Consider the following 16,068-nt stretch of genomic DNA (forward strand, 5'->3'; position numbering starts at 1 on the left):
AATTTGATTGATGTATTGTGACTAGGCCTGAAAATTTAATTCGTGGGTTTCGGGTATTCCCGACCCAGTCCCAATACCCGACGGGTTATGGGTACCCGAAACCCGAAATAATGGGTTCGGGTACGGGTTTGGGTAGTTAATGTTAGGATTTTTCGGGTTTAGGGTACCCGAAACCCGTATTAGGGTACCCGACTAATACCCGATTAAACCCGGTTAATTATGTATTTGTGATAAATATTTTTATTTAGTATAGGGCCTATGGCCCGTAAGGTAAATCTAGGGTAACTTTATTTAATCACATGTAGATTTATAAATTTTTCGTATGCCTCACTTTTTCAAGTTTCCTTCACACCGCTGCTGCTGCTCTCTTTTTGCCGTTTGCTCTCTTCTTTACATTCGTGTTCGGTTCATGTTGCATTATTTATATTCTTACTTGTAATCTTTTGAAAATATATAGTTAATTAGTTATGCTTTCTCCGTTTTATTTACATGTTCATTTAATGTCTTAAAAAGTTGTTTTAATCTCTTTTATAATCCCTTTTATGTTTCAATTTATACCAAAAAAAAATTATTTTAAAATTAAGTAGTGTCTATTTGTCTAAGGTCTATTTTATATAATATAGAATTATAGTCAATAAATAGTATAAGTATTGTGTGATTTTTAATAATTTCTATTCTCATCACAATTTAATTTATATAAAAGAATAAATTTTAAATATAATAATTCCGGGTTTATGGGTACCCGATTAGTTGGGTTCGGGTACCCACATCGGGTATTAGGGTACCCGAATTCACATACGGGTCGGGTATTGGGTATGATATTTTTGAGATTTCGGGTTCGGGTACCCGAATTTTCGGGTTTGGGTACCCGCGGGTACCCGAACTTTCACCCCTAATTGTGACCCTATATTTGACCTTGAGAGCATCCATAACTTAATCATTGTTTAATTTTAAAAATTTAAATATGAGTAGATCATATAATACCATAAAATTGAATTTACTTCATTTAGAAACAAAATTATAAATCTTAGAAATTGAAATTAAAAAAAAATCTAAAATTGAAAAATTGAAAAAGTTCGTCAATGCTGAAAATTGTTGGTGTATGATCAAACTTCCTCGATCCCAGTGGATATATGCGTCCGTGGTATAGACGAAGCAACAATTTCCGTGTAACGAGCATCTCGTTCTTTATTTTCTTTAGGATTGTATATATATATAGCTAGATCAAGGTCATTCACATTCGGTATCATATCCATTTTTTAGAGAGAAAAATTGTGAAAGAGATTGTTGATAAAATGAATGTGAATTGTGGTTGTATAATTGTATTTATAGAGTTTTGAATTTGATAACAAACCACAAATTCCTTCTTCCTCAATGTATAACAAATCAGAAGGAAATAACTCTAGTTTTTAATTATCATCCAAATTCACCACTCATATTTATAGTCTACCAAAAGTGGCCAAGCACATAACTCAAACACTGAAACTAAAGCATACCTTAAAGGCCTTCAACAAGTAGTCAAGCATCACTTCTTCACTGCAATCTTCAAGAGATGATCATGTTATGCAAGGAAGGTTAATGCAACTCCATCTTCATAACAAGAACATTCATTTTAGTTAAGAAAGAAATGAATTGATGATGTTTGTGCACATTAAATGAAGTAGGAAGGCTAACCTGTCAACCAAGTTGAGAGTAGAGTTACAGCTTCTCCTCTCAAAAAGTAGAGTGGCAACGAACTCTATAGAGAGATTCCGGTCCTAATTGATTGGCAGAAGTGACAGCTAAGGGATTACACTCAACTAATTCAATTGTAGTTTGGACTGTTGAGGGATCACGCACCCATTCGAGTTGTTGTAATTTGTAGCAATGCCGTATGCTTAGGAGCTCAAGCATTGGGAGGCTTCCATGTTGAGCTCTCCACCGCACCAAATCAGTGTCTTCAATTACAAGTGTCTCAAGCTTCAAAAAAGACCTTGGTTCTATATTCCATTCCAAACCTCGAAAGGCATAATGTTTTAAATTAAGCTTCATAAGATTTGGTAGCTGTGAACCAATATCATTCATGTGCTTTCATGGACAACCTGAGCCACTCAAATCCAACATTGTCAAACCTGATGGGAACATTGAAAGAGGAACCATAAACTCATTCTTCGTATCAGGGTTTGTTACATCATAGCTCAATAGTCCCAAATTCGGTAGTTGTTCTGATATATGACCGAGAGCCCTCGTTAGGTTGCTAACATCGTCATCATCGTAAGGCTTCAACTCCATAATAATTCCTAATTGATTTAAATTAGGGATTTTTATGAGAATTTCTCTAGTGCAACTCTTTGCACTCACACCAAAAATAGAAGATAAGTATTTCAAAGTAGCATCAGAATTAGGGGTTGGTAGATCTCTTCCTGTGGCCTCAATATATAATAGTTCATGCATGTCCCAAATTTCGGCTGGCATATATGACACAAATCCACACTTTCTAATGTTCAGATGCGGTTTTATAATCAAGGTTTTGAGATGAAGAAGGTTGGATATGGAAATAGGGATCTCTAAGTTGCAAGTTAAGGCAAGGTACCGTAAACAAACTAGTTTCATAAATTCTAGTGGGATATGGTAAAATCGAACCTTAGTAGCATCTAGTACCCTGAGCAACTTGAGATCCATGTCATGTATTGGCACCGGATATTGGTTGTAAGGACCAAGACACAAGAGAGAACGGACAATGGGTGCGCAATCACTTTTTATTGAATCATACACTTGTTTGAAGGCAAATAAAGTGTTGCAATGAGCACACAACCGGCGCTGGTCTTTCATTACATCATCATTGCAACTTTGAATAACATGCAAAAACTTAATCTTACTAGCTTCTTTCTTGCATACGTATTGCCAACAAGAATGCACACGGAAGTCTTTCGTTGAAAACCAAGATTCACGTGGTTCTCTGTCTAATACAACAAGATTATACAGGAAAGTAAGTCTTGCCAAACATTGAGTAAAGAAATGACGCAAAGTTTCTTCCTCGCGCCATTCAAGAAACCCTTCAGCAATCAACATATAGATGATGTTGTCTATGTCGATATTACTATATGGAGGGAAAGCTCCCATATAGAGGAACAACATTTTCAAATATTGAGGTAAGTAATCATAGCTTGGGAATAGTACCTTTGATATTTGATTATATGAATCCATAAAGACTGAATTATGTTGTTTTTGGGCTACCTCGGTCCAGAATTCTGCAGTCTTGTCTTCTTTGGATAGGAAGTCTGCAACTGTGATTAGCATAAGTGGAAGACCTTCACATTTTTTTGCAATTGTCTCTCCCAATTTCTTTAGGTGAGGAGGGAAACCCTCTTCACCAAACAGCTTCTCACCAAGTAATTTATTACTTTCATCTTCATTCAACAAGCAAAGTGTAGCATGATTTGCACATTCTTCAAGTTTGAGCCTGCTTGTAACCAGGATTCGGACATTCTCTCCTGCCAAGTAGTTATCCATTACATATGTGTCCCATTCCCAAACATCATCCAACACAATGAGACATTTCTTAAATATCAATCTCTCTTTCAAGAGTCCAAGTAATTTCTCCTCATCCTCATCATCTCCTTGGGTAAACACTTGGTTGCTAGTGTTGGGATCCACTTGAGCTAGAGTGCATCTTAATATTTCATAAGGTTCACACTTTCTGCCCACTTTGACCCATGCTCGATGCTCGAAATGTGTCTGAATTGATGGATCCTCAAATACTTTCTTAACAAGAGTTGTCTTTCCAACACCTGCCATCCCTGTCACTAAAAACCGATTCCCCTGATCTTTGATAAGATAATCCCTGACTTTTTCAAATACAACAGATGATCCTACCATCATTGAGTTGATTCCACCGAAATCAATTCTTGAGGAAACAGGTTCACCTTCTTCTTCTGGCATATTCAGCAGTTCTATGTCGTACTCCGCCTCCATCGCTGTCACCCTCTCGACAAACGAATCAACACTCTGTCCCAGACTCTGCAGATCTACAGATAAATACAAGTGTTCTCTCTCACCTAGGGATGACCGTTTAAGTTGTGTCAGAATCCGATCGAGGGAAAACTGATCTATCTCATCTCTTGATGAGCTCTCGAGTTGTGGAAGAATCTGTTGATACACATGAGACTCTAGTAAATCTTCGAATTCCCATATGGCCTCTTTGATTCGTTCATCCAAAGCATACACCTTCGTCCTGATCTTGCTGAAGCCAGTCTCCTCCAATTTTAGCAGAACTTTCTGCAAGCGAACCATGGCGTTGAAGGCCTTGGCCAGCACAGAGATCTTTGCGAAGAAGACGCGGCCGCATCCTATAATTGAGATAAATCGCTGCAACATTAGCCAATATCACCCATTCTAAATATGAATTATGGAACTCGGAAACTAGCGGAATCCGAAACGATTGTTGAATACGCGGATTCGTATAGTTTAGATAAACCGCTACATTATAAGCTGTCATCACCGCTTTGAAATATGAATGATCAAACACAGCACAACAGAAAGCAATGAACTGCAAGATTTTAGGAATGGGAGGAGGAACCAGAAAAATGCGAGGCGCTGCTAGGATAAGCCTGGCCGTCTTCTTGAGAGAAACGGCTGCACCATAAGCCGCCATGAATGGTCAAGGAATTGAGTATGCTAAAATTGTTGGTGGGGGTGAAGATGGAGGAGTTGAAATTGCTAAAATGATTTTTGCTAATAACGTGTATTGAGTCTATTGACTGACGATCCAATAATGCAAAAATATTATTTTTCAATCATGTCGATTGGATTGGAATAAGTCAATTGAATATTTTAACGTTGATTATGGCCTCTGGGAATATACTAATAACTTGAAGATATACATGCCACTTTAGGAATTACAAAAATTGAAGTGGAGCAATATTTTTTATGGCTAACGTTCCAAAATAGAAAGAAGGTCTATTTTTTATGAAAATGTATGGTGTTTGGAACTGAATATTGTTATTAAGTGGAGGTAAAATTGGGTAATAACTAAATTGTTATAGCATACACAAATTATATATGCTCTTTTCCAAAAATAAGTAAAGTATACTCGGATACTTCGATTTCGATTAAAATTTGATGGTCTAGATAAATTGTCACGCAGCGTGTCTGTTGATCATTGTAGTTTGATCATTGTAGTAGCTCACGGAAACATGTATGAAATCTCACTGAAGATAGTACTACCTTCGTTGCAAAAAAATATACTCCCTCTGTCCCATTAAAAATGAAACGTTTCCTAAAATGGAAACAACTCTATCTCTAATTTTTCATCTCTCTTACTTTACTCTCTCTTCTTTAACTCACAAAACAACACTACATAAAATCCTCGTGCTGATTCCCAAATGTTGCATTTTAAGTGGGACGGAGAGAGTACTTGGTACTGGTCAATCCTTTAAAAATGAAACGTTTCCTAAAATGAAAACAACTCTATCTCTACTTTTTCATCTCTCTTACTTGACTCCCTCTTCTTTAACTCACAAAATAACACTATATAAAATCTCATGCCAATTCCCAAATATTGCATTTTAAGTGGAACGGAGAGAGTACTTGGTACTGGTCAATCCGAGCATTAATGTCAAATTGGTAAAACAAGAGAGATGGACATAAAAGTAGTTGAGTTATTGTTAAAGAAAATTATATCATTTGAACCAATTGGTAAGTAGTTGAGTTATTGTTAAAGAAAATTATATCATTTGAACCAATTGGTATTATCTAATCTCGCTTAGGCCTCTTCTGTATGGGCTTCAACAATAGCTATTGGGCCCGTTTTCCAAAATCATTTTGTATGAGTAATATGGTCTCAGTTATTTGGTCGTCTGAGCTTTTTATGTATTTTCTTTTTCTTCTCTTTCGTATAAGATGATACAGTTTTTTTTAGTTTATCAAAAATAAGATTACACATTTCAACTTTCCAAAATTTTATCTCTTCTGTTAATACACTCAACCATTTTTTCTCTCCTTAGTTAAATATTCAACCATCTTTGTTTTCTCCATTTAATACTTACACTCACATTATCTCTTTCCAATTAAACACACTAACCAATAACTCCTAAAATTCCGTATCAACTAAGAAATGTGTCATCTTAGTCGGGACAGAGTGAGTAATATTTTAGCCCTCTTTTTTGTATTTATAAAAAGTCAACTACATAACTTGATTTACTTGTTCAATTATTTCGTCAGTGGAATGTGGCCCAGTTTTTGTAACTGTAATGTGAATTGTTCATTAAATCCACTAGAAAAAATAAATAAAAAGCTTTTCCACCTTCTAGATTCGAACATGCATATGGTCGAATAGCTGAAAATAGTTCTTAGTTTTTTTAATAAGGAAAAAAGGTTGAATAATTTTCTAACTCCTATATATGTATATTCAGAGTTAGTTAAAAAACCTACTCTAAAATGTGATAGCGTGAAAACACGGATATATAAAATTAATACATTTATCATTAATTTAATTGTACTAGAAAATATGAAAAGAAAATAATATGCAAGGAAACGGAAATTTCAAGGAAACTACGTCTCTTTCATTTTCTTGGTTGCTAAGTTGAAACCATCATTTCATTAATTTTCTTAGTCATAGTAATAGGTATAGATGGATGTAGTATGGAAATTGCAAATGACACGACATTATATTTAAGTCCAGCCGGGAATGAAGTTATACCTATATATAGGTGGATCCATTATAAATACTAAAAGTTTTAAAGGTAGAAAGATGAACCATAGTATGATTCAAACGATTAAACAAAGTAAGATGCTGCAATTATTTTATTTTTCATCTTCACAATAAAAAAAGAGATATTTGCCTTGTGTTATCAAATCTCATTAATATAGGAATATATATTTATGGGAACATGATCATTTTAGATACTTCATTTTCGGTCATGGTAAATATAGTTATTTAAAAAAAAATATTTCAATCTCATGCATTTCATAACTCCATCTGTATGAACTGAATCAATTTAAAAATTATATCCATGTTTAGCTATTTAGTTATACATCAGGATTTAATTTATTCTTTTTTATCACAACTCTACATCAATGTATCTACGTGGGAGATGATTTAATAAAACTCAATTTAATATTTACAACATTGCTAATATATAAACTAAACAAAAAAAAATAATTTTAATAATTCATCAATTACAGCGAGGCAACAATATTTCTGAAAAAGGCTTCTAAGATGGACGAATGGGCTTCCTTTTGGAATCAAACTCATTTTCTATTTTTTAAAGCTAAATAATAAAAAGGCTTAAAAAGGCTTCCTTTACAAACTAAAAGATGCATGGCAAGGCTAATCCTCCTCGTCATCAAATTTTGTTTTGAGACAACATCAAATAATGTAATCAAACGCCAATTTTCATACTTAAATAGTTATTCGCGCCAGCATCAAATGTATTCCTTTACACATTTAATTCATGTACACTAATCATATACTAGCACCAGGGAATAAAAATTCAATAGTCCGCATATGTTGTTATGTTGTCATGTACAATGTTCAAACAATCATAAGCATACAAAGAGGGAAAAAAAAGTATAAGAGAAGTTGTTGATGGAAGTATACATTATCAAGAAGTTGTTGATGGAAGTATACATTATCAATTAATGACTTTGAACCACCTACAAATTATTCCCTCCGTACCTGATTAAATGTCCTATATTTGACCGGTACGGATTTTAAAATATTGTTTGACTATGTGTAGTAAAGTGGGTAGAAAAGTTAGTGGAATGTCAGTCTACTTTTATATATTGGTTTTATAATAAAATGTGAGTGGAATAAGTTAGATGAATGTAAGTCCACTTACCAAATATAATAAAAGTGAAATAAGATATTTATTGATGGACGGACGAAAAATGAAAAATGAGACATTTAATTTAATGGTGGAAGGAGGGAGTAATAAAGAGTAAAAAAAAAAATACAAAATAGAAGCAGAAATTACTGTCTACAATAATAATAAATTGAAATGGTAACTGGAATTAGGAAATCGGACAGAGTTACGAAAAATAGTTTTTATATATATATCCATTCTTATTAGTATAAAAGTAACAATTTCTGTTATCAAAAGAACGCAAAACTGATCAAGTATTTTTGAGATTACACTATATTACTGTTAGGTTTGGTATACTGAAAAGCATGTTTCGAGCAAGTTTTGCGCGAATAGAATCTTGCTTGTATACGTAAAACTCTACAATCCACTTTTAACCCGATTCAGTATTATTCGAGCATTTCCGCACGAATAGAATCACTATTATTATTACATTGTGTTTGATTGTGCATTTATAAGATGTTTTACAAACATTTAAATACACAAGAAGTAAACAAAGTCTAAGTCTTTTGCTTAGTAGACCGGTTGTGGGCGTCGTCCACTTTAAGGTAACACGGTCAGATCTATGCAATGCTTTGCAAAAGAAAAAGAAGAATTTCACAACCTAGATAGGCTTTGGCTACCTATCGTGAAAGGTTGCAATGTCGGTCCGATTATTTCTAAGCCTTACTGAAATAAGATGACATTGGTGTGGTATAGCACTGAACGGATCTAACAGCAAGACGTGTCTTTATGCTATCTACTGAAAGACTAGGTCTTGATAAAATCCTATTTCTTAATCTACATATGTTAGCATTGAGCATACGGTATTGATTATGCACTACTTTGACTTATCAAATGGTGCGGGTTTTTCGCAACCCAATAATCCTGATATATTGGGTAGTGGTGATTAATATCTAGCGGTGCTAGGATTGCTATTATGTTGAATCGTGTACGAGGAGAGTCTCGTTTGATAATGTCCTCAAGAGGAGCTCGAACAAGGTTTTATTATTCGGAAAACTGGCCAGTTGGAGTTTTATTACTCTATGAATAATAAATAAATGATTCTTGCTAAGTCCACTCTTGGAATTAATAAGATATTAATTAATTAAGTCCATAGCAGACATTAATTAATTAATGGACATTTATATCTTAGCGCGGGAAATAAATAATAAAAGTGGAAACCCGGATTACTTGTAATTTCGGATTTGGATGGGGAGAGTTCAATATTACTTCTGTAGTGGCTGCTCGTAATATTCCAATTATAACTTATATTAAATTGTGGGTTCAATTTAATTAGTAAAAAGTAAATTGGATGAGCCCATATCCAAAACCTTCCATAGATCCCTGTCTGGGCCCATAAGGAACTTAATATAAATAGGAGAATAAAGGAGACAGAATAATCACAATTTTCATCACTGAAATTTTCGAAAATATCAGCCCCATCAGCTGTAGGAATTTTCGAATTCCACTCCTTTTCCCAAAAGGATTTCTTCTGTCTTCTTTATTCGAGTCCTAGTATTTTGATAAGATCAGCCCACCCTGATATCGAGATACATTTCGGGAACCAGAGAGAAGATCCGTGGTCTAGTATCGAAGATCATCACGTGGAGAAGGCGCGAGCAATCGTCGATTCTTTGGAGAATCAAAATCGGTAACCCTAAACCGTAGAATTCATGTTTTAGGATTTACTTTCCATGAGCATGAATTATTTGCGTTCTAGCATGCAATTATCTGTTTAACATGTGAATTGATTAATCGCATAATCGGTCAAATAGATCCGTATCTGATTTATTTGTTTTGTACAAGTCTTCCGCTGTGACTTCGCTTTCCAAATTTAGATTAGGATTTCCAAATCCTTGGATTCAAATTTGGAAATAATTCAAGAATAATTTAGAAATAAGATTTGGATATATCTTTTGTGGATTTTATATATTATATAAGATTTAATTTTGTATTAAATCATGGATTAATTATAGATTTTATCCTTATTTTATGGATTTGTAGGGATTTAATTCCTAGATGAATCCTAGTTAAATTTGGATAATGACAATCTAATTTTTATTTATATCCAATGGATTAATGTGGATTTATCCCTAGACAAATCCTAGTTGGATTTAGATAAAAATAATATTATTTTATTCTTATCCTATGAGTTTATTTGAATTTATTCATAGATAAATTCTAGATGGATTTGAATAGTGATAATATAATATTTTATTCTTATCTTATAGATTTATATGGATTTGTTCCTAGATAAATCATGGATAGATTTGAATGATTATAATATAATATTATCTTATTCTATGGATTTGTATGGATTTATTTCAAGATAAATCCTAGATGAATTAGGATAAACATTTATATTAATTTATTTTATCCTATAGATTTGAATAGATTTAATTCTATTAAGACAAATCTTAGATGGATTAAAATAAGAATTAATCCAAGTTATCCTTATCTTTTGGATGTATATCCTAGATAGATTAGGATAAAGATGATATATAAGAGATCCTTAATTAATTGGATTTAGATAAATTTATTTATCTAAGAAATCCTAAGTAATGTTTGATATATTCTGGATGTCTATTCTAAATAGAATTAAGATTTGTACAAATCTTGGTTGATAGGAATTTATTTTTATCTTATGGATAATGATGGAACTGATTCTATCTAGTAATACCCTAGTACGATTTAAATAATGATAATCTTAGATCAACGTTATCTTGAATTGTAGGATTTGATTTTATCGAAATAAAATCTTGAATAATCCTAAATGGATTTAGATAGTTAACTCTATCTTGATAAATCCTATCAGTAATTGGATAATTATGATCCAATATAAAACTTAATTATTTAATTAATTCTCCCTTGACTAGATTAAATAATTGTCGATAATTATCCTGTGTTTAAATGCCATGCATTAGATGGATTTATCTGTTTATTTGGTGTTTATCTATTTTAAGTGGATTATCTGCTTTATCTGCTTATGTGATAATTATGCAAAAACCATATAAAAATATCTAAGTGATGATTACAACAAGTGCGTTGTATATGGTCTCCATCGGTTGGACTGTAAAATTTTGTGAAGCTGATTTTCTAATATTATCGCCACCTACAGAGTAGGGACAATAATCCTACGAAAACAGTAAGTTCATAAGGGCGGACTTCTCACATAATAAATAGAATGAACTAGAAAGTGGTTCCCAATATTATTGCCACCTGCAGAGTGGGGACAATAATCCTAAGGAACTGCGAGTTTCAGGGTTCAATCAGAATTTATGAGATAGCTTGATTTTGTTATCAACACATGAACATTGTTATGGGAGTGTGTTGTAGAAATAAAATTCTGTAATGCTAAATCTGATGGTCGTGCTTAGGCAGCATTAGGCGTGTCAACCTCCAGAGGAGGAAGCTATTGATGCGTCGGTGTTGTGACCAGTAAAATTGTCAAAATTTTAATGCGTATTAACCTCCAGAGGAGGATACAATTTATTAATTTTGCAGTTGTAAGATACATAATTGTTTTGTGGTTATTTGTGATTATGTATTGAGCATGAGTATGTGATAATAAGTTTATTTGCCAAATCTTCATTATGTCTTTTAATATTTGTCTGCGATCCTTATAGAAAGTAAACTCGAATGCCTAAATTATGTAGACCGAAAACGAAAGTGGATAAGATTCTCATAGCTGAAAGCTTGAAGTTTATACTCAAATGATTCATGTCCTCCATTTCCTCGACATAATTCCACGAAGAATGTTCAAGAATGCATTATGCATGTACTTGACAAACTCTTTGAGGAATAAGGTCAAGCTATTTTCCTTTAAGTAGCTCGACAAGTCTTGGTTAATGACAATGAAAGATGGATATCAATAGAATCTGTCAAGATGATTCGATTGGAATATCCTAAAGTGACAGAATGTTTTGAGGATCTTTTGATCACTTAAATAGTTTCTGACACAAGTCATCGCCTAAAGTAACAAGAAATGACTATAAGAAGGTTTAACTGAAAAGTAGAAAATCTTCAGAATAATAGTCGTTGTGTTACTATTAGAGGAAAGTAACATGATAGATGACGAATTCATAAAGGCTGCATTTTTCTTAAGTCCTAGTTCATTTGAACAAAAGACTAGATATGGAAATGGGAGAGCCTGGATTGTCATCAATGTTTGTTTAAAGCGAGAAAAGATGCTTTGTGAGTTGGATTGACCTATTTTATAGAAGGACAATGACTTACATGACAATGCAACTTCTAAATAAGAGATCTTGATCCAGTTAGGTTTTTGTTGCAGTGGGAGCTATTAATGCTCAACTATTGTTTTATGGTTGATGCTTAAGGCATCATAGTATTAAAATAATATAATTGCGACAAGGTTGAGTATTCAACAACACATCAACTTCTTAATCATTGAATGATAAAGTATTTATTGCTCTTAGTCTTAAGGCCAAGAAAATACTTAGAAATTGTTCGAACTGATCTAGACTATCAAGATTTTAACATTTCGTTAAATAGCTTGACAGTTGAGAAAGTCTGTTTAATGCACTTTGAGTTAGAATCATTTGATTTTTCAAGAGATTCAGAATACTTATAGAAGTGCAACATAGAAAGACTAGCAAGTCTTAATGGTTTACACCATAAGGAGACGAGCAAAGGGTTATGATCAGTAGTGGGAGTCTAATCTCCATTAACGAATCCAAGCATTCATCTAATGAATGGGATAGTTATGTAAGAAGGAATCAAAGTCTTTCTAAGACAAGTTTGATTAAGTGATGAGTTGTACTCATTAAAATCTTATCATTGATGGGATAAACATTAAAGAAACTACCAACATCAGTACCTTCTACAAAACACGAGTTGTGGACTAGAGCGTCTCTAGTCTAGCACATCTCAAGGTGGAATGTTGTTCCAACACGTGTTGGAAAAGTGTCCAAGAAATTGGAGTTGAGTACTGAGGCATGTTTTAAGGTTTGTCCCAAATGATGTAAGGTTATAAGTTCTGTAATCTTCAAAGATATAATTCTTGTATGAAGATCAAGAGATGAACTACAAGCCTAACAACGTGATAACTCTCAAAATAAAGAGAGAGATATCGGATTTTCCACATTACCAAGAAGTCATACCATTAGAAACTTTTGCACTAATAAAATCAACTTCAGTACCTAAGATTGTAAGAACCATATCGTAGTGGGAGCGTTCCACTGGAACACAACAAGTTCATGGGTCTAAGAGTGTCGTAAGACTCAGTCTTAGATCAACTTGAACATAATCCCTTTAACTACAATGTAGTATTGGTTCATTTGGATATTCATCTTTGAAAAGGTGATAGATTTCAAACTACAATCTAAGATAGACAACATGTTTTACAAGACTTGCAAAACTACCTATAGGCTGTGTCAGTCAGTGGGAGCTAGTATATTTGCAAGTGTAAATATGGATCTTAAATGGCTAGACAATGACAATGGGTTATGCCCAAAGAGAATTATCTTCTCGCTATCGTTGTGCCAGGATTTATTCGATCCTATTGTCTATTAGAACTTACATAAATTAGAATATATGTATTATGATTGTCAAGACAGCCTTCTATAAATAGAAGTCTTGAGGAAATCATCTACTAGAACATTCTAATAGATATGTAATTAAGGGCAAGAAACGCATGATTGGAAGCTCATATAGACCTTCGTGGTCTTAGGCAAGCATCTAAATCAGAGTATATGTGTTTTATCAAAATTGTCAAATATTTGGAATTTGACTTGTGTCCTTAACAGTGTTGTAAGCACAAGGAAGTTGAAAGTGCATTACATATGGTATTATTGGTACTCTACGATGATGAAATCTACAAAAGTTGCAAACAACTAAGATTGGCATCTAGCGTAGGAAACTGGTTGTCTACCCAGTTTAAGATAAATGATTTAAGAGAAACTAATTACATTCTTAGCATCTAAGTCCTTTTAAGATTGCTAGAAAGAATGTTGAGATTCTCTTAGGAATCCTATATCTACACATTGCTTGGAACATTTAAGCATTAGAAATTCCATGAAAAGGTTTATACCTTTCAAGATGGAATTGTCTTGTCTCTAGTCAAGTGTCGTTTGACGCTTAGTGAGATCAAGAATTATGAGACTAGTTTCGGAGATAGTTGTCTCATGTATGCTATAATGTGTACTAAGTTTGATATTAGTTGTGCTTTTGCATAGCAAGTATATATCATAATAACCATGGCAAAGGATTTTGATTGAGGTAATGAATATACCCTAGTGCTTGAGAAAGACTAGTAACTATATTCTAGTTTACCAGTCATTCATGTAATGTCCTTGAGGTTACACTGTCTTAGTTTTATGACTAATCAGTGATCGAGTAAGTCATCCTCTGAATATGTGTTTACCTTAGGAATATCTTCCTAATAGCTTTAATCGTAAGTTTGAGTATGCCTATGAGTATTATTTTTTGATTACTCTAGTGAAGGCTAACTCAAGGGACACACGAGTTTATTAAGCTAAGCAATCACATATGGGGATGAAATTAATTAAAGATCAAGTACGCAGCAAAGACATTATGGTGAAAAAGATATTATCAGAGAACAACCAAGCAGATTTTTCTTTCACTTGGTGAAATGAATGGTAGTTCGATATATCTAAAATCAATACCTGCTTTGTGTATAAGTGGGAGAGTTTTTGGCAGTGGGTATACTCGAAAGCATGTTTTGAGTATAAGTGGGAGATTGTTAGGTTTGGTATACTGAAAAGCATGTTTCGAGCAAGTTTCGCTCGAATAGAATCTTGCTTGTATACGTAAAACTCTATAATCCACTTTTAACCCGATTGATTCAGTATTATTCGAGCAGTCTCGCACGAATAGAATCACTATTATTATTACATTGTGTTTGCTTGTGCATTTATAAGATGTTTTACAAACATTTAAATGCATAAGAAGTAAACAAAGTCTAAGTCTTTTGCTTAGTAGACCGGTTGTGGGCGTCGTCCACTTTAAGGTAACACGGTCAGATCTATGCAATGCTTTGCAAAAGAAAAAGAAGAATTTCACAACCTAGATAGGCTTTGGCTACCTATCGTGAAAGGTTGCAATGTCAGTCCGCATATTTCTAAGCCTTACTGAAATAATTTGACATTGGTGTGGTATAGCACTGAACGGATCTAACAGCAAGACGTGTCTTTATGCTATCTACTGAAAGACTAGGTCTTGATAAAATATTATTTCTTAATCTACATATGTTAGCATTGAGCATACGGTATTGATTATGCACTACTTTGACTTATCAAATGGTGCGGGTTTTTCGCAACCCAATAATCCTGATATATTGGGTAGTGGTGATTAATATCTAGCGGTGCTAGGATTGCTATTATGTTGAAACGTGCACGAGGTGAGTCTCGTTTGATAATGTCCTCAAGAGGAGCTCGAACAAGGTTTTATTATTCGGAAAACTGGCCAGTTGGAGTTTTATTACTCTATGAATAATAAATAAATGATTCTTGCTAAGTCCACTCTTGGAATTAATAAGATATTAATTAATTAAGTCCATAGCAGACATTAATTAATTAATGGACATTTATATCTTAAGCGCGGGAAATAAATAATAAAAGTGGAAACCCGGATTACTTGTAATTTCGGATTTGGATGGGGAGAGTTCAATATTACTTCTGTAGTGGCTGCTCGTAATATTCCAATATAAGCTTGTATTAAATTGTGGGTTCAATTTAATTAGTAAAAAGCTAATTGGGCGAGCCCATATCCAAAACCTTCCATAGATCCCTGTCTGGGCCCAAAAGGAACTTAATATAAATAGGAGAATAAAGGAGACAGAATAATCACAATTTTCATTACTGAAATTTTCGAAAATATCAGCCCCATCAGCTGTAGGAATTTTCGAATTCCACTCCTTTTCCCAAAAGGATTTCTTCTGTCTTCTTTATTCGAGTCCTAGTATTTTGATAAGATCAGCCCACCCTGATATCGAGATACAGTTCGGGAACCAGAGAGAAGATCCGTGGTCTAGTATTGAAGATCATCACGTGGAGAAGGCGCGAGCAATCGACGATTCTTTGGAGAATCAAATCGGTAACTCTAAACCGTAGAATTCATGTTTTAGGATTTACTTTCTATGAGCATGAATTATTTGCGTTCTAGCATGCAATTATCTGTTTAACATGTGAATTGATTAATCGCATAATCGGTCAAATAGATCCGTATATTAGTTATTATTATAAATTAGTTAGCACACTAACACAAC

At 33.6% G+C, this 16,068-nt stretch overlaps 1 protein-coding gene across 1 annotated transcript; it reads right to left on the reverse strand.

Annotated features, from left to right (window-relative positions):
• Nucleotides 1-1,353: 1,353 nt before the first annotated feature.
• LOC125220740 (putative late blight resistance protein homolog R1B-17) lies at nucleotides 1,354-4,652 on the reverse strand. The gene is made up of 3 exons (XM_048122888.1): nucleotides 4,559-4,652; nucleotides 1,675-4,347; nucleotides 1,354-1,590 (listed from the first exon to the last, which is right to left on the reverse strand). The coding sequence occupies exons 1-2, from the start codon at nucleotides 4,631-4,633 to the stop codon at nucleotides 2,071-2,073; spliced, it is 2,352 nt and encodes a 783-aa protein (XP_047978845.1). The 5' UTR covers nucleotides 4,634-4,652; the 3' UTR covers nucleotides 1,354-1,590; nucleotides 1,675-2,070.
• Between the last annotated feature and the right edge of the window lie 11,416 nt (nucleotides 4,653-16,068).

Source organism: Salvia hispanica, chromosome 1 (genome assembly GCF_023119035.1).
Source record: "Salvia hispanica cultivar TCC Black 2014 chromosome 1, UniMelb_Shisp_WGS_1.0, whole genome shotgun sequence".
NCBI classification, from domain to species: domain Eukaryota; kingdom Viridiplantae; phylum Streptophyta; class Magnoliopsida; order Lamiales; family Lamiaceae; genus Salvia; species Salvia hispanica.

What these genes read in the sequence shown, in the direction of transcription:
- LOC125220740 (XM_048122888.1), bottom strand. Translation starts at nt 4,633, where the DNA reads ATGGCGGCTTATGGTGCAGCCGTTTCTCTCAAGAAGACGGCCAGGCTT. An exon ending in CAGCGCCTCGCATTTTTCTG is followed by an intron (nt 4,348 to 4,558) that starts GTTCCTCCTCCC and finishes CTAATGTTGCAG; the next exon opens with CGATTTATCTCAATTATAGG.